Raw genomic sequence first — 25,745 nt, 5'->3', positions numbered from 1 at the left:
TGTCATTCACTACTGTCTGTCCACACACATACACACACGCATGCGCACACACACACACACACACACACTCTCTTCTGTGTCTGCTCCATTGAGGGAGTAAGGGCACTGATGGGGCAGCTCTTAGTGCAAATCTGCACAAACAACATGCACAAACACACACTCTGCACAGTCACCATTGTACCTCACGGACAAGAGGTCTCTTTGTCAGGGCATAAGAGCAACCACTGTCAAGACAAGGATATGATGGCACCTCCTGCTGCCTCTGTGCCTTCTTGCTACACAGCAAGTATATCTCCCCCCCTGGCACATGTTCTTAAGGACATTCTTGTAAAGGCAAGAGAAAGATCCGGAAAGAAATCAACTGTGATGGATTGTGAATAAATATGCAGTTCTAGTACTGTAATGTTGCAATTTTGTAGGTGGCATTGTATTGTTTGTTTGCCTGTGGTGACTGTTGCTGCTTACATGTCTGTGTGTATTTATCCCAAACTAATTTGAGCTGCTGGAAACATAAATTGCTTTGCTGTGCACTATAATGGATTTTTTTTCCCCCAAGAAAATACCAACCAGACACTGGGTGTGTTCACCAGCATGTGGCCTTCATGAGCTGAGAATCGGTTAAACGTTGTGCTGTGTTGGATTGAACATAACATAAAATATTTATCTTACACAGACATGTCTTCCATTATGGCATAAAGATTCCTCATCTAAATGTAATAAATGCAACTCAGTCATTCTTAATCACGCTTGGGACATGTTGGATTGTCAGTATCTCGATGTAACTTCTTCCTTCGTTCCTCTCTCTCTCTCTCGTCCAGATCATGCCCCCCAGATAGCAGCCTCGTCCTCCTCTCCACTCCCCTTCCCTCACCCCTTGGCCCCTTCCTCTACCTTCCCGGTCCAGCGCCACCACTGCCACCTGCGTCACCACGGCCATCATGCCCCCCAGGAAGAGGACGCGGCCGGGCCTGGGCTTCCTGTGCTGCTTTGGCAGCAGCGAGCCCCCAGAGATCAACCTGAAGGACAGCGTGCCGCTGCAGCTGCTGGAGTTCAGCGCCCCCATGCCACCTGCTGAGGAGCTGCACGCCCGTTTCTCCGAACTGGTGGTAAGTAAAGCTAGAGTGATCTTATGTATAATTGAGTTAGCAAGTTTAATGAATTTTTCATCAAGAGCAAATTCAAAGCCGTAGACTGCACATTTGGATATTTGGAATCATCACTGGTGAGGGTAGTGCAACACAGGCACAGTAAGTGAACAGCCAGGCATTTTGTTCACTGGATGCTGTTGCAATAAGAACCATGTGGCTTCATGCGGTGTATAATGCGTGACTCAGTCTTACAGTATGTATCCCATGTGAGATAATTGCCAGTTAACAGTTGCAGTGTTACTACTTTGTCAGTCCACTGGGGAAAAAAATGCACAACAATGATTTCTGTAAAACTGGAACACATATTTTCAGAATGTTGAACATACAGAGAAGGTAGATAGATTATCTGCATGTCTACCTTTTGCCATCCGCTGAAAGTTTAATGAGCCTGTTCAACTTGCAGTTACATGCTGCTGTAGGTGCTGCACTAAGGACCAGTTTTCACAATTAGTCACCACACAAAAATGCTTCTCATTAACGTGAAAATACAAGTAAGTTGGCTCAGAGCAATTCTTTGCTACAGGATAGATCCTGGATTTGTCTCGTTTCCTTAATGCTGAGAAACCCAATTCCTTTGCTGTGCGTGCTGCTCATTATCCCCAACAAACAGGATTAGGGACAGGAACTGGAAGGGTTGGGCTTTGTGAAGGGTATCTTGATGGTCGGGTGAGGCCGTGCCCCAAACCACAACCCCCTATCCATAAATGCAGAAGCTCATCCTTTCTCATACATGCAGCCCACTCTTGCGCTACAGTCCCCATCCTGTGCACCAATCGCACTTGTTGGCAGAGGTTGTTGGTTTGTACCAGTGCCAGACTGGGATAGCTGCACTGACATGTGCCCATGGTGTGGGGAGAGATCAAGGCACAGCTGTCAGAATGGAGAAGTCTGCTGTGGTGTTCAGCTGCCATGCAAACTGGTCCTGACTTTGCTGAAAGAACAGGGCCTTGCTGTTTCTGAGTCTTTGTTTGCTCAGTTCCTGTCTCTTGGTCAGTCTCGGCCCTTTCTGTCTCCATATTAGCTTCTGTCATTCTGCCTCGAACTCAGATTTCCTGCTTCTCTCTGTCTCTCGCCAAACAGCGTGTTGAGCGTCATGGCTACAGGACTGCTTCTGGCACTTCTGAGTTTTGGGGAATGCTAAACCGAACTGCCTGCAGGATATATCACTCCACTGTCAAATTCAGTTCAGGAGATTAAGTGAAATTCCATGTAGGAAAGGAAATAATTCACTGTTATCAGGACAGATGTTTTCCCAATAGTGATTATTCCCTGTTTCTTCCAGCTAACTGACTGGATTTGACCCTAAATTTGCTGTTTAGGCTCCTTCATAATCACTGGTAATGCACAAGCCATTAAACCATAGTAGCTGCAGCATACTTATTGGCTTGATTGAAGAAAATTGAAAGTTAATTGCAATCAAGACAGTGATTGCCTCAATCAGTACCCAGAGTGGAATGACCCAGTGCCCCTACAGCTGTATAATAAGTAAAACTTAGCAACCTGTTGATCTTTCAGAACTATTTGACATACTTGATGCCTTACATAGTATGAAGAAATGCTTGCAAAAATCAGGTTTTGACATTAAGGAAACTTTGTTAAATAATCAGAGACCCGTATTGCTTGTATCAACTGAAAACATGCCCATCATATGGGAGCACTTAGCCAAATCACAACACTCTGTATAGTTGAAAGGACCCAATGACCTACAGCTTACTTTTGGTAAAATATCAGAGTTTAAGATGAAAGTACCACAGATGCATGAGTCGAAGAAGAAGCAGGGCAGACACATTCATTTTGATCTCAAAACTGCTGGACTAGCAGCTTTTAGATCCATGTGAAAAGTGGATTTGGGAATTTCTGGGCTCGTCCACATGTTGTAAATAGATTATTCTTATGATGGTTGTTGGTGTCATTCACAACATTAGTTGTTTTGTCTTCGTGGTAATGGCTATGTTAGGTTCTGGTTTCTCTAATTGCAGATTCCCAGCACTGAATGCAATACTTCAAATGTAGAATCTCTTGCTAGAAAGTTTGAAAAGGAAAAAATTCTGTTCCACATAGATGATAACTCAACCTGTGACCATTTAATTCATGTCAGATTTGACTGGATGGCCTTTGAACAAACTGATTCAACCTAGTGATGGTCATCTGGCCAAACCATTGGTCCTCCACATCTGTTTTATTGATTTTTCAGCCGACATGCTGACACAGATTGACCAGTCATCCAAAAATGTGTACAACCAGACCTCTAGGAGTCACTCAGCCTGGACACAGTGCCTGTAACTCAAGCAGAGAGCTGATGTAGGGAGGCAGGGAGCTGTGCTACAGGGCAGGAAATAAAGAAAAATAGAGAATAACATAACATAGTGTGTTTCTGTGGCAACGGGAGACGGGGATTATTGTTATGAAAGCCTTTCCTGAGGAGGAGAATGAGACTCAGTGGAGACTCTGGAGTGGGAGCGACAGATCTGGGCCAAACGGAGGAGTAAACCACCTCCATGTGTCTTCACATCCATAATGGGGTCTTCCACTGTGTCTAGAGACTACACAGTGCACACTCAGCTTACACTGTTAGTGGAAGAAGAAACTTCAGCTGACTTGTCTTAGAAATGTATGAAAAAATGTTAGCCAGAAAAAGCTATTATTCCCATATCTGTTGCGTGGAGTATAAAATGGAATACATAATATATGTCTGTTCCTTGTGTTCTTTTCCAATATTGCATTTTATGGGATGACAGAGGTAGAATAGAAAAAGCAGACATGTAACTATGGTGATGAACTGGATACCCCTCATCTCATGTACAGTATTTTGGCCATTGTCACTGTCAAAGACACAACATCAAGCTGTGATATTTCAGGATCACACTTTCCACTTCTGCTGTCAACAACCTTAAACAGCCTCTGCTAACCTCCTGTTGGTTCATGAAAAATGCAGGTGCGTGGAGTTGTAGCAAAACAGAAATGACATATTGTCCCCGGTCTGTAGCTCCCACAACTAATACTGCAGAGGAAGCATGTGTGGGATCCATCATTGGTTCCCTTGTGTAAATACTCGAGTGTCCTCTGCCAAACGCACAACAACTCATCCTGGAGAAAGTCTGAAGAAAAAACCTGCTTCCAGGTCTGCCATGAACTCGTATGAAAGCCTGCTGCGCCTGATAACAAACCCAACAAACCCATGCAAATGAGCCTGGAAGCAATTGCCCCTGATTTTGACACAATAAGTAAAGACCACATCAGAGAGACTAATGGATTGCATCAGTTAAACTACACATTTGTTGCCGGCCGCAGAATTTCCTGATAGCAAATGTGCTGCAGTTCTGGGTCCTGGTTTTTGGATCTGGGTGCATTTTAAACAATTTCTTTCCACCAGTGCTTCAAGACTCGCACGCATAGTTGATATATAGGCCATGTGCGAAGTTTGGCAGATTATCAGAAACAATGACAGCTATGTTTTTATTTATCAGAGCAATTCCCTGCTAATAGCATTTTGTCATCAAATGTGAAATTATTCTCACATGTAGGTAATAGAAAGTGGGTTCTCCGCAGTCATTTTAATACTTGGGTGCATTTCTCAGTGGCGGCAGTTTAGTAAACCAAAATTAAATTTTAGTTTCTACAAAGCTAAACTAAGTATGAGATTGTTTGGGGAACAACTAGACTGGCATTTACAAGTTTCAACCGATAACAATGAACGTTTACAGTGGAAAGGTTGGCATATGGGCACAATGTGTTGACACATTTTAAAAGGCCCTGACCCGACTACGCAGGGCCACTGAACCACTGCAGAGCAACATATTAAATTTAAATATGCATCTGCTGTAGCATCTGCATGGCAGTGTTCTTTTCAAGATGCAACTAAATGTTGTTACACTTAGTTGCATCAACTTGTGCGTCACACTGTTTCTCAAAATAAGATCCCCTCTTTTACCCAACTGCAATGAGCTGTGGGAGAAATTGGTGCAACTGAATCAGGTCTAGTAGGCCAACATCTGGCCATTATAATACAGACATCAGATTAGTGTGTGTGTTCTCTCTGCCTTTATCTCCGCCCTCTTTTTTTGTCTGTCTGTCTGTGTCTTTCCCCATGTGGGAGCCTCATTCCGTCTTTCCCTATCTCGCGATTTGGGACAGTTTTAATCCAGCCATTACAGGCAGTGGTCCAGCTGTCCAGCGTCAGTCACTGCATCTGGGTGCAGTATCCTTCAATAGCGTCCACTCCATTGGACTCCCAATCACTGGTGTTAGTAGCACGTAAATTTTGTTCTCAAAGCAGTGATGGTAAAATTAGCCTTTCTGATCTGAAACCTCAACTTGCGTTTCCAGGAAAACTGGACTCTTTAAAACATAAATCCTTTCCTAATGTTCCCTCCAGTGTGACTTTCGAGCCGGACGCAAATCAAAAATTCGTTGCATAACAAGAGGGAATGGAAATGTTCTCCTCCCTCTGGGCCACTGGGAGTGAGTTTCCTTCTCCGTGTACACCCTGGGATGCACCCTCTTTCCTTTCTGATTCCCTCCCTCTCCTTGCTTTTTTTTCTGTCTACCTTCCCATTTCTAATGCTCTGTTCCTACCTCTCCTGTCAAGCCAGCTGCTAATGTCCTGAGCTAGTCTTATTATGGAAGCCATGTATAGATGAGGGGAAAGCCTGTGAACTAGCAACAGCTACTAACTGACTCATCAAAGAGAGGATAGTATGACTCATCTGAATTCTGCTAAATGGAGCAAGCCCAGAGTGTGTGTGAGTGATGTGGCGGTTTACAATGACAAGCAATGCGACCAAATTCACTCTCACAGTATCTTAAGACTAAGAAGTTAATCGCTGACCTTTTTTTTTTGGTTGTGGTAAATGACTCAAAGTTGGGTTTTGCCTTGTGTAAGAAACTCCAGGAATAATTGCAAGGCTAATTCTAATGGAAGAGACTCATACAGACACACACACACACAGACTCACTGGATCTTGTTTGGGTCAATAATGGCAGCTACAGCTTCCTCTCAGTCCCCTCGAGGCCTCATATGACTTCCTGCCATCTTGCCTGTCTTTCCTCTGCCTTCCTGTCTCGCCTAGAGACTGCTGCATATATACAGTGTGTAACTGTGTGTGTGTCTGTGTTACACCACACGACCCTCAGCTCGTACTGTAAGACTTCACATGAGGTAAAGACATTCATATCCACTCTGGAAATGCCACTTCATAGACACACATGCATGGGAGAGGATGTCATTCTTGGACCCCACATTTCCCATTTAGGTGGAACCTCACACGTTTTCAATCAGTTGTCACAAAGACACACCCATTCCCACTTCAATGCCAGCCGCTCACACACACTCACTCACTAACCCCTATTCTTCCTGTATATGTCGTTTCCCTCCCATTTTGGTGTTGGTTCGCCTTGCTTCCATATTCCATCTCAAATGGACAAACCTACATGAGCTCTTGCATACATGCAGTTGCCACTTTCCTCAGACATCCTCCAGAATCCCTCCACGGCTCTGGTTCATTTTTGTCTCCATGCACTTAACCGGTCATCTCCTGGAGTGGATGCGTAATATAAACAACAGTAGGAATTTGCCATGTTCCAATGTGGCTCATCTTTCTGCGCTCCTTTGCACTCTTTCTGTATAGAATAGATAAATATTTTAAGTCTCCCGCAGACATGTTATGTCATATTTACAGAATTTAAATAGCCATATAAGCCACAGTTGGTGACAAGTGTTTAAAGATGTCTTTATCATCATGACATCCCCTGATGGTGTTACAGTACATTCTGCATTTGTTCACTATAGGATCACTTTACCTGCGAAGGCTGATCTGTGCTTCATTCGTTCTCTGAAATGTTTGATTTTAAATTCGTAGTTCAACATTTTGGGAGATATGCTCATTTACTTCTGAGAAATTTAAGTTGTGTTGTGTCATTGTTTTAGCCCTTGAGTCAAGATGTGGTCATCCTTGCCTGGCCTTAGCTTTTAACCTGGAGACTTGGGGAAGTCACTAACCTGGCTGTATCCAAGTACAAAAATACACATTCCAACACCTTTAGAACAATAGGACAAAAAAATGCTGCTCACCCTGTCACTTTTTGAGCAATTTATATTGTTGTCATTTTAATTTAACATTAGTAAAACTTGATTTTTATTTTTTTCAATTGATCTACAATCAATAAGCCACAATGACAAAGTAAAAACATACTTTTAGAAATTTCTGCAAATTTATTTACAATCAAAAACTGAAACCTCTCATTTATAAAAGTACTTTGACTCTTTACTAAAAGCAGCTTCAGTAGAAATTACATCTGTGAATCTTTTGCAGAAAGTCCAGGCTTTGCAAACCAGAGTTTGGCCAGTGTATCTCATTCTTCCTGGCAGATCCTGTCAAGTTTTGTCAGATCGGAGTGGAAGCGTTTGTGAGCTGCTATCTGCAGTTGTAACATACAGATGTCATATGTTTAAGTCTTGGCTTTGGCTGGGCCACTTGAGGATAGTCAGATTTGTTCTGAAGCCACTCCGGTGTTGTTTTAGCTGATGACTGTGGTTCATTCTCGTGGTGGAAGGTGATCCATCGCCTCAGTCTCAGGTTGCTGCACTCTGGAGCATATTGTCTTCAAGGACTTCTCTGTAACTGGCTGCATTCTTTCAGTTCTGACCATCTCCCTGACCCTACTGCTAAGAAGCACTCCTGTGGCATGATGCTTCCACTTCCATGCTTCACTGCAGGGATAATGTTAACAGGTGATGAGCAGTAAATGGTGTTTGTCAGTGGGTGACCTCTCTGACTGTGGACCCACTTGCTTTGTTGCTTTGTTTGTCCAGATGACTAACTCTAGGAATAGTCCTGGTGGTTTCAAGCTTCTCCCATTTCACATTTACTGAGGTCAAATGTTTGTGGCTCAACACAGCTTCACCATAGAATCCTACAACGAGTTCCTGGACTACATGGCTTTGTCTTGGCATGCAATATGAACTGTCGAATCTTATTTATGAGGTGCATGTTTTTTTAAGCTATATGTAATTCCTTCATTTTTGTCCCAGATAACGTCCAATCAAGTTCATATTTAAAGGATAATTAAAGTAAATAGAGTACACTGGACCACAATTTAAAATGCCACAGCAAAAGGTCTGAATACTTTTGTAAATGAGAGATTTTAGTGTTTGACTTTAAATTAATTTGCAAGAAATTCTAAAGACAGATTTTCACTTTTGTCATTTTGAGTTATTAAGTCTCGTTAAGTACAGATTGAAAGGAAAATGCAATAAATGTAAATGTGTAGACAGAATATTTTGTAATGCAACCTAATGTCATCTCAAAGCATTTACATAAGCAAGGTAAAAACTTAACAGTAAAACTGAGTGAAACCCAACAATACCCCCAAGAGTAAGTACTTGTTGACAGTGAGGAGGAAAAACTCCCTTTGAACAGGAACAAATCTCAGACAGAACCGGACTCAAGTTGTGCAGCCGTCTGTGTTGGTTGGCTGGGGTGAGACCAAGAACATCTGTGCATACTAAATTGTATTTGAGCACCATCAAACTAGTTGTTAAAGGGACAATAATTACAGTAATGATGCAGTAATCTGTAAAAATAACAAGACGAGTCAAAATTTTCAGCTAATCAATCCACTTTGTCAACAGGCTACTACATATATTATGTAAAGACAAATAGACAAAAACCAAAAACGTATTGACACATGTACATTGATGTACAATTTTATATTTTACTTTTATAAAATGAGTAGCAAGGTGCATTTATACATGTGTGAAAGCACTGTTCATCATTCACACTTAATACTACTTAAACTTGACTGTCCTTGCCTCTTATCAAAACTAGTTATCTTTAACCCTCTGAACCCCAAAACTTCTTTTTAAAAGAATGTTCTCTTTTTTAAAAAAAACTGCTGTGATCACACCTTTTTATTAGATCCAGAAACTGTATAAACAGAACATTGTCAGATTTTCAGCTTTCTGGCAATCTGTGAATCTGTGCTCAGTTGAGAAAATGATCCAAATCTAAGCTTAAAATTGTGATATTTGTCATCCTTTATAAAAATTCCACACATCTTTAGAAACAGTAAAATTGAATGACAGGACATGTCAGTGTGCAGTGAACATGACAGTTAGAACACAGCCGTGATTATTTATTTACTTTTTTTTATTTTTTTAAAAATCTGTAACATTATTTGGCTGTTTAGGTAAAATATGAAAGAAGGGCTTTGGAGGTCTTAGGTATGCATTTTTCCTCTCTGAAGCAGCAGGTGTAACAATATTAGCTTTGGTTTATGTGAACTCCCGACTGTTGGTATAGGAAGACGGGGGCACATCAAGAAGAGGGTTCTACGCAGCAGCGAAGGGGAAAGTGCTTTGGTTTTGTTTTGGAGGAATGAGAGAGCGATTGCATGTTTTTTTGGGTGTTGCTACAGTCATGAGGAGAAGCCATGTGATGTGGATGTGGTATTGGAGCATGTTTTAAAGGTGTGGGGGGGGAGATGGAGGTGGAAGAAAAAAGTGGGATATTGCATAAGTGGAAAGTGAAAAGTCCTCTGCCTGGCATGACATGAACATTCCTCCACCCACCCGATGTCCTCATTCTTGACTTCATCTCTCTCTTTTTTTTTTTCCTTCTGACAATAACTTAATTTTAAATTCTCAAGATTCATAAGCCATTTGTCCACCCTGCCACTTCTTTTCCTTTTTTTTCCTTTTCTGCTCAACTTTGATGTTATTCTTTTCATACACCTTATATCCTTGTGTAATTATATAACCACTGCCTAAATGGAATTCCTTAAACATCTTGGGGTATCACATAGACACCCAGGGGTCACACCTAAATTCTTATTTTAATGCTGACGTATATGCTGCTCTCACATCACTCCCCTCCATATAAGACCTTAAATTGAGAGGCCTGAGGAGTAGCAGGAGGGAGTTAGGGAGAACACAAATTGCATAGAGATCAGTGGCTGGGCTCAGCTCCCATCTGGTTCAAATCCAGGGGTCTCATTCTCACTGATTTCCCCACCATCTACCAGCATTAGCTCCTCCAAAGTGCAGCAGCTTGGACAGCAGGGCTTTGACCCAGCAACCAGGCAACAGGCCAGAGACAAGCTGGCTTCTAGGCCTTCGCTTCTAAGCCTGAGGATGTGGAGAGAAGACTGTGGTCCAAGCCAAAACTGAAATCTGTATAGATTGAAGGACAGAGAGTAGAGGGTAGGTGTTTAGCTGTCATATGACGGCTAGATTTCTGCTTGATACTCAAGATCTTAGAGGGCCACAAATAGCAGCAGATTGCATTTAATGTTCTGTAATGCAATGTAGAGCCATGATGGTCAGCTCTGAGTGTGAGTCACAATTATTCACTGAAATCATGCTGTTGAGATGAAAGACGCTTTGGCTGAACATTCTCATGCTTCTTTGTTGTCTCTGTCTGCATTAGACCCCCTTGAAATTCACACCCTTCAGATTTTTTCTTTTTTCCCTAAAACCACAACAATGCTGCTGCCGGTTATCCCATTGAAAAGGCTGGGTGAGAGATGATGTCATTCTTCATAGTGTCAAATACTTGGAATGTGGGCCACCTCAGCCCACCCTGACCAGCTGAATGGATGAAAACAAACCTTATGAATCTACTGGCAGGCTTTAAGGGGCCCCACCTCTGTCACCGGTGGCCATCTTCACTCTGGGGGGCCCGGGGGGCCCGCCACTTCTGGCTGACGTCATGGTAGCAAAACCATTATGATGAGATTAGTTTGAGCTTGAGCACAAAGCCCTGGTGCTATAGCCCCCTCATCCTATCTTCTTTTTTTAAATATTTTTTTTTATGCCCGTCCATTTGTAGACCCACATAGCCTCCGGGAGCCTGATCCCAGCACCGTCTCTTTTTCTATCAATGCAACTCGCGTTCTGTGTCCCTCCTTCATCTGACTCCCTTCCTTCAACCCTGATTTATCAATCTCTCTCTCTTCCAAGACTTTACTTTTCCTCTTTGGCACACAGAGACTCATTTCCTGGGCTCATATGCATTTCAAAAGGTGCAGGAGGCTCCTTGTACTAAGCTGAAGAATTGAGCAGAGCAGCAGGGTGAATATTAAAACACTCTGCTGTAGTCAGTGGAGACAGTTCTCAGTCAGATAGTGGGAAGTTTGGACAATTAAATGTCACTGTGTAAACTTGACTCATGCAGTGATCTGCAGTTGTTTCTGAAAAGTTTTGCTATGTGTTGTTAGAGGGGTCACAAAACAATAGTGCTTGTGAGATTGTGTCTTGAGGGATGGAGTGGGTGGTTATATTTAGTGGTGCTTGGTTATTGTGTTTGTTTGTCGTAGTTTTTCTTAACCTTCAGAAACCCCAAACCCACAAACAGGTTTGAAGGGCAAGTTATTTTTAAAGAAATGACTAAAATTCCACCATTTGTCACAGACAGAAAACTGTAAAAACAGTAAGATTTTGTCGTGGTTTGACGTCGTGGGGGGTTTGTTGGGAAAAATGACCAAATCCAAGTTTAAAAATGGGATATTTCATCACTTTATGCTGCATGTCCTCTTTTGACTTTCTGACTAGGTTCCATAAAAATCTAATAATTCTGCGCTCTTCAGTGCAATCTAGAAGCTATTCATGTCTGAGCTCTTTATGAATAGTAATGTGACAAAAACTTCTCAGACTTTTTGGCTGAACTGCAGGCTGTGTTTACACGGAACAGATAGGAGACAGGGATGAAAACAAATTAAAGCAGTAAAGTTGTAAAATATCTATAGTATGTGGAGTCAGTACTTTTTTTTCCCCAGTATTGGTAACACCTGTGAACACTTGGGAAATGTTGTACATGTTGACTGCAACTTTTTTCAGTTTTTGTAAAAATAAATAATCCAAGTTTCAAAATTCACCTTTCATTTTTCTGTTTTTACAACCCCAACTGCACAAACAACATTTTTGAGTTCTCTCTACGCCTAGCCATGGTTATGTGGTTTCCACAGAGGGGCAGGACTTAATATTGCTGGAAAAAATGACCCCACACTGAGTGAAAATGTGACAAGAGCAGAAAATACCTAGAAGCTGGTTGGGATTCTTATTGTTAATTATTGTTTTCTGCACATACATTTTTGACATGCCATAATGAAATATTGTCTGGTCCAGTGCAAATGTATTTGGATGGTTTGTGCGGTGGTATAGCAATGAATATTTTGAATACTAATAAATTCTCCCTTGTTGTTGCAGGATGAGCTGGACCTGACGGATAAGAACAGGGAGGCCATGTTTGCTCTGCCCGATGAGAAGAAATGGCAGATCTACTGCAGCAAGAAGAAGGTGAGTCGGGCTCTGCTGTGCTTTATCATACATCAGCTTCAATCTCTGGCTGGCCCTCTGTTGAATGGCTGCCCGAACCCACAGTTTAGAGCTAAAATGTCAGCAATGAATGTTATTGAAGGCAGTCTCTTACCATTTTGAATCAGCTCAGCCACACAGCCAGCCCCCTTTCCAGCGTCTCATTTCTGCATTGACGTAAACATATGCACATATTACCATCTCCAAATCTCCCTCCCCATGTTAGAGCAAGTAATTTCCTTGTGCCGTTTAAGAATTGTCATCATACCATTGGAGCACGAGAACATTCTGGTTAGCCCTCTCTTTCACCCCTCTCCCCTCGCCAAAACATCTCTCGTTCTCTTCATACCCTTCAGCGTGTCTCTCCACAACAACTCTGGTCTCACTTTGTGGTCAGATATTCACAAGGAAACGACATTGTGCTTGGAGAAAAAGCAGAATTAAGCCCGGACTCTCCCGCTCGATAGCAAATTGAATAAATAGTCATAAACCCTCCCTTGTGTCTCTTTGCTGATTTGTTTTTTTGTCCGAGGGTTTTGTGTTGGAAGCAGGATTAGACCACTCCTTCCACTTTCCAAGGCATGCAGGCTCAACTTAGCTGATGTGATATGCTCTGACAACCTTTTTAAACACACACTGCGTTTGTGTGTGTGTGTGTGTATGCATGCATGTGTGTGCACCTGCATGTGTAAAAGTTTGTGCCTGTATTCTGGCCAGTATTGAGTTACTAGGAAAAAGAAGAGCAGTGGAATTATGTGTTTAGAGGGATGTCAAGGCGAGGATGGAAGCTAGAGCACCACAACAGTTTACAATGAAATAGAATACGGGTAAAAATAATACAAGAGGAAGATAGAATCTTTCTTTTGATACAGTCTGATATTCTTAGTGTGCTGTGCCCTCTGATTACTCAGTGTAGTATCTAAAGGGGTTGAATTGTTGGCAGAATGTGCATTTGCTCATGTGAACCCACATAAAAGGCGCAAGTTCAATAATACTCCAATATCAGTTATTGAATATCTTGCTGCAGCAACCACAGACGTTTATGAGGACTCGCTGTGCTGGAGAAGAAGGTAGTGGAAACAAAATTTTGGCAACATCCTCGGCATATTGGAGCTAAAATGGTTTGCATTGTGCGCATAAGTCGGGTTCAGAGGTAGGATATATTAGTTTGTCATTCCTCCCCCATCTCTCCCAGTCAGAAATCATTTCCTCTGTGAAGCTGTAGTGAAAAAAAAAACTAGCCGTGTGTGCAGGCCAGGAAACGGAGCGCAAAGCCGGGGTAACAGTGAACAGCGGAAAGCCGGAGGAAAATCCAAACAAACCCCTCATTCATGGATAGAGTCGGCGTAATGGAGAATGAGGAAAAAAACAACTGGGGTGCAATATCAGATAATAACCTGCATGTGTGTGTCAATATGCAGACAGAGTCAGACAGGAAGACCCGAATACTGCCCTCACATGCACACACGCAAACATGAAGCATAGGAAGAAAAATGTGCAGGTTATTCAGACATAACCCACACACACGTACATACAGCACACAGTAGTGCCCTCTGTTGCTGAGAATTACAGCATGACAGTGATTTGAATGGAGAGCTAGGGACAGCAGAATTTCCCTCAGCAATTCCTCTCAGAGACGAACACTGGTTCCCTTGTTTCCTCCAGCCAAGCGACGGCTCCAGTTGTTGTGGTTAGATAACACTTGGAGGAGCCACTGAGGGCACGACAAAGGGACAAACTAACTTTGTTCACCTGCAAAACAAACTGTCCAACACATTTATTGCAAACAGCTTAATCTTTGCCAGGTCCATTTTTTCTGTTTAACATGATGCAGTTTGGTTTTCAGCTGAACTAAAGAGCTAAATGTTTTATGGTTGGTTGGTTGGTTGGTTGGTTGGTTGGTTGGTTGGTCCACTACTTCCTGGGACTTACTGAGACTTGCTGACAATTGACATTTCAGATACATAACTTTCTGTAGAACTGCAAAAATAAACTTAACAATCACTTTATTAGGAACTTATGTGCACAAAGGGTTATTCATCCACCCATCTATCAGTTTTCTTCTACTTATCTAGGGTTGGGTTGCCATGGTAATCGTTGAAGCATACCATTTCAGATGTCCCTCTCCTCAGCAATGCTTGCCAGTTACTCCTGGGGAATTCCAAGGTGTTTCCAGGCCAGATGTGACATGTAGTCCCTCCAGCAAGTTCAGGGTCTATCCTAGGGCCTCCGCCCAGGTGGATATGCCTGGAAAACCTCCAAAGGAAGTGGCCAGGAGTCATCCTAATCTGATGCCCAAACCATCTCAGCTGGCTCCTTTTAACACAAAGAAGGAAACTTATTTTGGTAGCTTGTATCTGCAACCTAATTCTTTTGGTCATCACCCAGAGTTCATGGCCACAGGTGAGGGTTGGAATGTAGATCGACTCATAAATCAAGGGCTTCACCTGCTAACTCAGCTCAATTTTCTCCACAACAGTGCAGTACATTGTACAATGAAGCTGCATTGTATCTGAAGATGCACCAATCCCTCTGTCCATCTGACGTTCCATTTTCACTTGTGAACAAGATTCCAAGAAATTTCTTTGGGGGAGCAACTATCCCCAACCCACCACCAGGAGCCTATCAGTTTCTAGGAGAGAGCCATGGCCTCAGACCTGACTCGTCCCAGCTGCTTTACACTTTGCTGCAAGAGACATAGGTTAGACCTGGACCCCCTCCTACCCCCAGGTGTGCCTTGAGACCCTGTCCATTAATATTGCAAACACTGTCTAATAGGCCAGTCATGTGCCAGGAGTGTCATGCATAAATGTATGCAGATATGAGTCAGGAGCTTCAGTTGATGTTGAAATGAAGATGGAATGATATTCTGGTGTGATGAGTCCCCATTTCTGCTACATGCAGATGACACGCTTTGGTGTCAACAGCATGAACCCATTAAGCTATCTTGCATTGTGTCAATGGTACAGGCAGGGGGTAGAGCACTGGTAAGGTAATGTTTTTCATGGCCCCCTTTGGCCCCCCAATCATTGTGTGAATGCCAAAGCCAGCCTTGTTGCTTACCAATAACCCTTTATGGCCACGGTTTACCACTGTCTAACTGATACTTCCAGCAGGACAATTAACCATGTCACAAATCTAAATTAATCTGAAGCCAGTATTCTTATAAAATATCCATCAGTCATTTGATAAGTGTGAATCAAACATCCAGTCTTGTTTTAGCACTCCCTTGGTCTCTGAAATTCAGAGAAAAATGTCTGCACCTCCAGCTTCATAGGTGTAGACTTTGTTTTCCAGCTAGTCATTGAGCTGTGAGACTGAACTGCACATTAAATGTTGCTGTTATGCCACATGCAATGAGCTGAAAGAAACTAACAAACCCCGTAGAGCTGAGTTAGCAGAGAACTATGTGAATTCAGCAGTACAACAGACCTTTTTCTCATTGCACAGAGTCATGTGATTTATTAATACACAAAAATGGATGAACTTTACTATTGAACTTCCAAACCTACAGAACATAGGAGTTACATGTTCAAAATTCAGATTCAGTAACAGTTTATTTGACACCTGCCTCGCTAATACAAGTGATGTCAGGGAACTGGTGTAAATATGGTATCAGTGTACCATGACTGACTAGGACATCTTGTTGAGGCATTATGTAAGCCAAGCATATCTGCACCTCTGATCTCAGCCACCCAGTCAGCTACAGCCAGGGGTGTTGGGTGTCTGTGTGTATGGTCATGTTAGAAAGACAGAGAAGGCTTCAGTCTTGCTAAGCATGAGAGTTAAGTGAAGGTTAGATATCGGTTTAGTGTACAGAACAAGTGAAACAGAGATGATGTGTCTCTGTATGAAAGTATTATATTCCTGGCTGTGAAGGTGTGTGTGTGTGTATGTGTTTGTATACTTATTTTTGCAATCGAGACTTGTGTCCAGCAGCCCCCAGGTACAGAACACAATGTAACATCTAATAGCTCCCGATAATCGTTCAGTGCTGGGAGCCAAACAGGGTCTCCTGACTCCCATTAGTTGCGCTGCACTGATACACAAACACACACAGAACGGCTGTGTTTTCAGCCCACAATCACACAGTATGTTCCGTTATCAGTGTCAAAACACTAACAAAACTAGCATTTATCCATTATTTACTGTCCTAAATTTCCATTAAAAGACGATTTTCTGTGTAAAGTCATCCAACCACTCATCTGAGATGCTGCGATAGGAAAGTCAGTGCTTAACTCAAGCTGACTGATGGTTCTGTACATACTCACACGTTGCTATCTTCTAAGTAGCAGCAACGTGTGTCTTTAATTATTAGCCTCATGTGCTTTATCCCCATCACCTAATGTGACGCCAGACAAAGACTTCTGTCTGTGTGCTGAAACTTGCTTTTATTGTTTGCTACCTGCAAAAGACGGCAAGTGTTACATAATCTTTCAGAATTCAATATCCTGTCCATTTCCTGCCTCTCTAGGTGAGACTTTATATCTCAGCTTTCATAGATAAATATTCCCCACGGACAGATTGGCTCTTTGGAATGTCGGACAATCCCTCTCATACCGCAGACGGGAACGTACTGTGGTGACAGCTGGAGCAGAGAATACGGAGAAAATATTGACTTAAATGACTTGTAGCGCGTCCCAGTGTCGAGCTATAACAAAGCGCTCATGTTGCCGAACAGCCCGTGTGCTGCTTCTTCTGCTGCACTTTACAGGAGGTATGGTGTGAAGAATTTCATGCAAGCAGTGGGCATTTTTACATTTAAACTTTTGTCTCTGGGCGAATTAAGCTAGATGGGCACATTTGTGCTTCATGATCTCATTTGTTTACATTTGGCAAAACCGATAAGATTATTTGAATTTTACCTAATTCAAAGTATGTGACTTACTCTGTCGTGATTTATGATTAACAGAGGAGTTTACATCTGAAATTTTAATTATGAATGCATCTGAAAATGTCAGTCTTAATCTTGTTTGGTTTAACCATCAGTCCAAAACAGAAATATATTTAATTTTAAATGATGTATAGCAAGAAGGTTTCCTCCCATGAAGCTGAAACCAGAAGATGGTTTCACATTTTCTTTTACTATATTGGCTTGATAAACCTGTGAAATGATTATTCAATTATTATGTAACTATAAACTATATAATAGTTGTTGTTTTAACTCTTTACAGAACAACACTGACTACAACTAATGTAATTCTTTTTTGCAGACTTTATCTTGCAAAAGAAAAAAAATCTTTTATTTAAATGCAGTCTTTTGCAGTCTACTCTTGTTTATGAAGTAGCCTTTGAATGAAGAGTATTTCATTCAGTATAGTGCTGCTTGCTGCTGTTGTCATGATTTTGGACAGCTCATGAGAGTCCCCACATTAAGGCAAGGGTCCCCCTGGGCCTCTCTGAGCACATGGGAACAGAGCGGAGGCGCCCGGCAAGCAGTCCAATTGCCTTAGAAACTGGAGCTTTCATGGAAACATGTTAGCATGTCTCTCAGAGCCAATGTATAGATTCAGGCACTGTCTGAGACTCAAAACAGTTGGACTACACTTCAGTGAGTGACTGTGCCAAGTTGGCTGCCAAAGCTAAGACAAAACGGTCGGAAAACGTGAAAGTGAAAATGTGCTGTTGTCAGATCTTTGTTGTGCAGAACATGCTAATAGGAGTGCATGTGTGCAGCAGGGTCATGTCCTGGCACATTTGATGGTTTAATGGACCTTTAATCATGAGAGCAATTTGTAGCATGGTATCATCTCTTTGTACCCTCTTTCTATGCTTTGGCTAATCATTGTCAATTGAGAGAACTTTTTAGAGTCAAGCAAACCTCCTATGACACTTCAAAGTGCTCTTGGTTTAACTTTTGGGTTTAGCTGTGGCCAGTTGAGTATGCAAGAATCTTATATGTGTGTAGGATTTTTTTTTTGCAATCTATGAGATCAATTATTAGTCAGAAAAACCTTGAAGGATGCTTGTTGAATGTCAGCAGGGCAGCTGAAATATGAAATTTCATCTACTCTTTCAACAGGTGCCTCTGCAAACACATTGTCTTGCCAAACAGACGGAAATATTTTTCAATACTGACTTTAGTCAGGTATTTGGGTCTTCGGAGAAACAATATATTCCTCAACAGATGGCTGTAACAAGAGGAGCACCTTACAGACATATACCTGATACACTGCTGGGGATTCCTGTTCTCCTTTGGTGCAACCTGGATTGTAAATCATATTTAATGTCACCAGACATGAGGAATGTGTAGTGTAGGTGTGTAATTGTTACAACAGAATGATGGGGTTGACCTTAAACTGCCGCAAGTGAGCACGCGACTGGAATGTTTTCACCCAGAAGAGAACCGTAAGCAGAGGTTCACTCGTATATGTAATAGAATAATCACACGCACATGCAAATGTATACATATAATGACAAACACAGTCTTTCTATTCATATCCACAGCCTGCTGTTTGCACTTTCCATTTGTAACAAGCACCACTCCATGAAGTCTGGGTTCTTATCACAATATCACGCTTTAATACCAGTCATCAACTGTGATTAACTCTCAAACTGGCTTGATCAAGGAAACAGCACACAAGAATCAACTAACCATCACTTCACCTCTGAGAGCTTCCATTAAAAGGGCAGAAATTCAGGAAGGGTATGGACTGATATGACTTGGACCCCCAAAACAAACCTTGTGCAGTCACCGTTTTTCATTTGTACCAAAACACGAAGAAAATTACAGTACTTTACTCCAGCTCGTGAAACTGCCAAAATAAATGTTGTATTGGACTCAACATGTTTTTGAGGGCGTGTCGGCAACTGTAATTCAGTTTAAGGGTCAGAGTGAGGCAGTTAAGTTGTTAATCTCAGCGTCAGGATCTGTCTGGCATCACAGTCTGAGCATGTGAGCAGTATAGTGGAAGTGCTGGCCAGCTTGCAAGCACAGGTTGAGCAGTATAGTGAGTTGTATTGTTTTCACTTTAGCTCTTTAGCTTGAACCCACATGTTGGCACAGAGTGCTGGAGATCAAACCCAGTGAGCATCACAGGAACTAACATCCACATTGACCAAATTTACACTCAATCCCCCAAAGCTGTAGTGCTGCTGCTTGGGTGCATATAATTCATCAATTAGAGGAGTTGCTGATTTGGCAGCTCATTTTTATGTCCCCGTTTGAAGGTCATTTGGTTAGTACAGACACTGAGAGGATAGCATGTCTGAGGACAATCATCTCTGCATTTTCTGGTCGAAGAATGGAGTTTGTTTGGCTTAATCAGCAGAAAAGGTAATTTGCTTTTTGCATAATGCCACCATGCAAATATGGAAGCAGCATTTTAAAATATGGAGGAATTGGGTCGCATAAAATATTGAGTTTCCATATCAAGAAGGAGCACAAAGAGAACTGATGAGCTCTTGCTGCGACACGAATGCCCTTGAAGAAAATTAGGTTTTTAATGTAGAAATAGTGACATGACTATCTCACAAGTAATCTCCTTGCAAAGTGTTTACTTTTTGCTTATTATTCTAAACAGGTGTACTGTCATGCGGTGTTTTCTTTATTTCATTGTAGTCTCACATAAAACCATTTCAGCAGATGGATCCAACTAACTCTTGCTGTCTGTTCCTACAGCTTTATGCAAGTTTTAGTAGCTCCATGTGCAGGGAATCTGAACCTCTCTAGTGTCTATAATATAGCATTAGCACTCAATAAATGACATACGAAGAAACAAACTAAGACTTTGGAACCCTGAGGTCACTCATAGCCCTGCCTTCTCGGCCTTTTTTGGGGGAAAAAAACCCCCAAAAAACAAGTATTTTTATTTTCTATTTTTTATTTAGCTTGAATTTTTGTAGCAGAAGTTTAATTTATGACATATGTAACGATTTAAAGTACACTTAAAGCGTTGGCAAAGAGTTCCTGTAACTTGTATGCTACAAAACGATTCAATTTTGAATTAATGTGGCATACTCTAACTTTCCAACTCTCGTTTGCATGCACAGAGTAGCAAAAACAATAACACTCCACCAGTGCTCTAAGCCTGGGCTAAACATGACCAGATGTGAGTGAAGAACATGGTCTCTGTATTCCCCCGTGCCTTGGTTGCTCGTGGCATCACGCTTCCCCGGATTGGTCAGGACAAATTGATCACAGGCAGAGCGATTTGAAAACTATTGTGCAGCACACTTCCTTCCTCGAGGCAGTTCTTCTCTCTCTCTTTCTCCTTCTCGGTGTAATAAAAGCTAAGACAACTGAATAGTCTGAAATGTTTTGACCCAATTATTATGGACTGAACTGCCTGATCCATTTAATCTTTGAGTGGATGTTGAGGTAAGAATGGAAGGTAAAAAGGAAGGAGAGCATTTATGAAAACAAAAGGTCAGGGCACCAGCATAACCATTAGATGGGAGGTGGTTTGTATTAATGGGCTTCTGGATCTCTGAATCGCCATCCACAATAAATGTGTCCAGAAATTTGAATGATGGGAAAAAGGAGCGTAAGATGGACAGACAGTTTGGTGCACCATTAGCAGTGATGCAGGCATTGCACTGTGCACTGTGGTATAGGGATTACATATCTCATGTGGCCTGGGAACGTCTCAGGATCCCCCAGGAGGAATTTAAAAAATGTTGCTGGAGAGATCTCTGAAATCAGTTTTTAAACCAACATGTTTCTTTGATCAATATGTCAAACATCAACTGTTTTCAGTCACTCCTAATTCTGGTGTCAGCTGAAAGTGACATTGGCAGAATAAGTGCTGATTCTGTAACACATCTATACAGACATAACCCCATTCCAAATGATGAAACACCCAACATGAACACAATGTCAGGCTTAATAAATGAACAAAACAGAAACACCAACTGACTCTAATTAGGTCCACTTCTGGACTCTGAGTATCCATATCAAGCTTCTTGAGAACCTCCCTAGTAGCTGTCAAAATATGTTAGATTAGACAGTCATGCCAACTGGCTGACATCCAAAACCTCAGTCAAGAATAAACAGACGCTGAATGTTTGCATCATGGTGAATGTAATGCAAACTTCTGATTGTGGACAGAATTGAACAAATAAGCTAAATGTGTTTCAACCTGCACTGTTTATTTACCGACACATCATCATAACTGTAACTAAAGATTTAAAAAGTGATACTTTATGTGTTTGTTTGACTCTCTTTGTGTTTATGTGCAGGAGCAAGAGGACCCCAACAAGTTGGCCACCAGCTGGCCCGACTACTACATTGACCGGATTAACTCTATGGCGGCTGTAAGTCGAACTCATTCTCTGCTCTTTCTGTCTGAATGTGTCCCTCCTTCTGTTTAAAGGAATATTTTTGTCCTCAGCAACTTTAAACATTATAACGGTATACTGCACTTAATTCAAGAATCTGAGTGCTGCACCCCAAGAGGTCACTGCTCGCTCAGTCATTCTTTCTCAAACATCTTTCTTGGCAAGCTTTATATCGTCTCCCTGCTGACTCCTCGCTATATTCACATGACCACATTCCTTCGCGGTGACCCCAGTATTCACACACACACTGTGATGACAAACAGGCCATTTAGACACTCACCAGTTCAGTCAGTGAAAATGACTGTCAGAAACACGGAGTAAAGCCAGAATGACAATATTCATTATTTCTAGCTTGTATGGCTGCCAATAACACAGCACGGTACCTTCATAGATCTCTCTTCTACTATGATTTCAGTGTCATTTTAGACATGAGTGCTGTTATGCGATGTTGTATTACTTGATAGAGTTGGCCACTGATCAGTTAGTGTCAGTGGCCTCTGACCCCGAGTCCTCATGTGGACGACAAGTCGGCTCCCGAATGTTTAGAGATCATAAAACATGACGTTTTAATAGGAACCCTTAAAGGATGACATGTAAGCACGACTTTTAGAGACTAGCAAGCTTCAGTCTTGCAATTCCAACAGTCATGGGTTCCACTAGAGTTGTTGTTTTTTCCTTCATTTGGCCAAACAGTCCAACATTTAATACATTTACAAGTCTTCCAGGCCACGGATGAAATACACTATTCAACCATAACTTACGCAGACCACCATAAACATAGAGCCAAAATCTAATGGCATTTAATATCTGTTTATTGCCATGTTGTTTGTTTTTTTGGAAAATACACATGTAGCAACAACCCATGTTGAAGGTTGCTATTTTTACAGCTGTTTTTGTTTACCGGCTCCACTCAGGGGACAAGAATGAGCTGCTTCTGTTACGGCACATCGGTACCTGGGCTTAGTGTTCAAGTCTGGAGAAACGATTTTACTGTCAGTCTCTTAAAGGCTCAGACAGCTCTCGCACAAACAGTGTTTTAAGTGTAGCATGGAGAAATTGCTGATTTGTGAGTTGCCAAGAATTTGAAATCCACCAGGGCTGCAGCGGAGCCTCTATGCTATTAGGTGTCAGACACGCTGCCACAGTTATGTTTTTATCTCCTGCAAAACACACTGAGTCTTTGCAAATCATTCCTACATAGTCTGCCGTATAATATATATAGTTTTTAAATGTTGACATGTGCTTAAACCAGTATTTCCACTTTCTTCTTGTGGTTTCACTTGTTCCAGACATGTTCTAGAAAGTGTCAGTATAAATAATTGCACTAATATCTGAGGGGGAAACTTGTTTCTAGCATGTATTCGCATTGGAAGCAACTGAAATGATGTTATATATTATGCCAGAGGTGGTTTTACTTGCATAAAGATTACGATTTTATGAGTCTATAATACATTTATTTTTGCAGTCTCTATTCCTCGTTTTGCACAAGTAGTCTCTTGTTCAAGCCCCACTTCAGGCTCCATTATTCACCATAACTCAGGCCAATTTCCTCCCCTTCCCAAACTGTTTTTTCATCTGCACTATCAGTCTTCCATTTGCTCCACCACAGTGCTCCAGACAGCATCTTCACATGAGAGCATTTTAACATTTGGAGGAGCTCTGCTCTGTCCATGACTTCATGTCTTGGCTCCCAGGCGAGCTCACGAGGGACAGCCCCTCCACAGTAGCTGAGTTATTGGATGATCTCATTTTCGCTTTGCCGCCCGGAGAGATTACTGTACAACCAGCATCTTGATGTTCATTCATAAAATCATGTCAGAGCCCTGAGGTTGTTCGTTGGCCACGGAGTGATAAGTCAAACACCCTCGTGACTCTGACAAGAGTTTCTGTAGTCCTGCTGTGTCCAAGCTAGTGTGTGGCGCTTCAGAGCTTCAGAGGTGATGAGAAACACTTCTCAGTGTCGCCAGTGATGAGAAGAATCTCCCAGAAGTGAGCAAATTTGCAGTTTTATAATGACAAAACAGGGACTCAAATCTGTCTCTCAAAATGTTAAAAGTGTTTTCAAACAATAGCAATTGGCAATTTATTTTGTTTAGATGCTTGTTTAGTGAAGACTGGTTTGATGATTTATGATATTTCCAAGTAAATTTATCACAGCATAGAAGCATAATCAGTTTTACCAGTCAAAGCAAGTCACCATTATTTATATAGCACATTTAAAATAACAGCCGTGGAGCCAAAGTGGTTTCTTATAGAGACATAAGATTGGCATTATATTAACCTCACATGTTTACACATAGAGGTTAAGACCCCACAGTGTTATTTATGAGGTGAATTTGTCTGAAATCATAAACTAAAGTTCAGACTCTACAAAAGAATACGTGGGAAATCCAACAAATCTAAGGATTTTTAATCTTTGGAATCCTTGGATTCTTTGTTCAGTTTTCAAGTTTTTTAGACTATTTGATTACCTGGGATGAGTGAACAGTGTTTTATTTGCATTTTATCTAAATGTGAAACATTACATTTAAGAATAAACACTCTGGCCTTTATTAATACTGAGGTAACATGACAGAAAAGGAGCAATGCTTTTGTTATTTGCAGTTATTTCCAATCCTACTTACGAGCTGCATGGCAAAGCTGTAAAAAGAAAATGTTGTTAAAAAATAAATAAATAAAAATAATGAAGTATAGGACCAGTTTTAGTCTTTATTCCCTAGTTTCATATTAGCAATAAGATACAAGCTACTTTTCAGGTAGTTCTTTGTCAGTTTACCTGACCTTTGGTTTAGTGGCCATTTCTGACTTTGCTCTGCTCTTTAAGTAAAAAATAATGTTGTTTGTCTTCATTTGTATTCAACTAATTCCTTTTTACTGGGTGCATCAGTGATCCACATGGTCCAAATTAAGATTTTGATGAGCAGCACTCATCGCTCAGTTAACAATGCACTGATGACTAGCTCGAAGGCATATTTCTGGCTCAGGGGGGCATTTCCCATAATAAAGATTTAGGGTAGGACCGTCTGCTGGTTTACCAACCGGCTGTAATGGTATCCTTATGTGCGTGTTGGCCACAGGTACGAATGAGCTTACAAATAGCAGATGTAGGAAGGAGTCATTTGGCTAGACTCATTGACACAGTGAACTGGCTCGCAGCACGAACGAATCATTCACTCTCCCCAACACTCGTTGTGTCCAACTTCCCATTGACTATGAACATATTCATTTAGAGCAACAGGAGCCAGAGCCTTTTCTTCTTGGCACTGGGTTCCTGAACCATCTGGACTTGAGGCTAAGTTGACATGATGGATGTTTTGACTGCACTGTTTCTAGATTAAACACTCTCACACACTGGACAGACCAGAGCTGTTGTTGGGTAGTCAAACATGGGGTCAGGCTTCAGTTAGCTGTGTGGCAGGAGCTATGAGCTATTGGTCCACAAAGTTCTTTCTTGTTATGGAATATTTGCACTTGGATGTCCATTTTAAGGATTGGAATACAGGATCACATTTAAACATATATCGGTTTCAGACAAATTAATGGGCCGCACTATGACTAGCTTACTGAAACATACATTGTTTGAACCTTAGCACTTGGCAGAGAGGTGCCATGCATGGAAAAAGCCTAAATAGAAGCCCTGTGGGCCTGAGTAATGGGAGCACAGCAGCTCTTCTATGCTGCTGACGAAACTCTTTAAGTGATGCAGAAATGCATTAACACCGCCACGGTTTAAAATGTTTTTTTATAATTTGCACTATTTGTTGTGAGCTTGATTAGAGCTAATTGTCTGCATGCTTTATTTTGGCATGTTGTGTAGCTTCAAAGAAGGGAAAATACACAATCTGTTTGATTTGTGGTGCCTGGAACACTAGCCTACTAATGACGCTCTGATTACATGTACAGTGCTGCTAGAACTACCTGAAGCAACCGACTCACGTGTAAAAAAGGAAAACATGTGCTGCTGCTGTCTTAATGCTGCCAAATAAAGATTAACATTCTTGTGCTGA

At 41.6% G+C, this 25,745-nt stretch overlaps 1 protein-coding gene across 3 annotated transcripts in view; it reads left to right on the top strand.

Annotated features, from left to right (window-relative positions):
• The window catches only part of daam2 (dishevelled associated activator of morphogenesis 2), a 98,099-nt gene that overhangs the window by 34,149 nt on the left and 38,205 nt on the right, over positions 1 to 25,745 (top strand). For all 3 annotated transcript variants that reach the window (XM_008302241.1, XM_008302225.1, XM_008302233.1), the window contains exons 2-4: positions 819 to 1,106; positions 12,352 to 12,441; positions 21,640 to 21,714. In XM_008302241.1, the coding sequence (XP_008300463.1) occupies positions 939 to 1,106; positions 12,352 to 12,441; positions 21,640 to 21,714 (333 nt within the window). In that variant the 5' untranslated portion in view covers positions 819 to 938. The remainder of the gene's footprint in view (positions 1 to 818; positions 1,107 to 12,351; positions 12,442 to 21,639; positions 21,715 to 25,745) is intronic.

The sequence above is a fragment of the Stegastes partitus genome, unplaced genomic scaffold (genome assembly GCF_000690725.1).
Source record: "Stegastes partitus isolate 25-593 unplaced genomic scaffold, Stegastes_partitus-1.0.2 Scaffold36, whole genome shotgun sequence".
Lineage (NCBI taxonomy): Eukaryota > Metazoa > Chordata > Actinopteri > Pomacentridae > Stegastes > Stegastes partitus.
The sequence above is the reverse complement of the archived record's forward strand: the minus strand, read 5'-3'. Positions and strand labels throughout refer to the sequence as shown.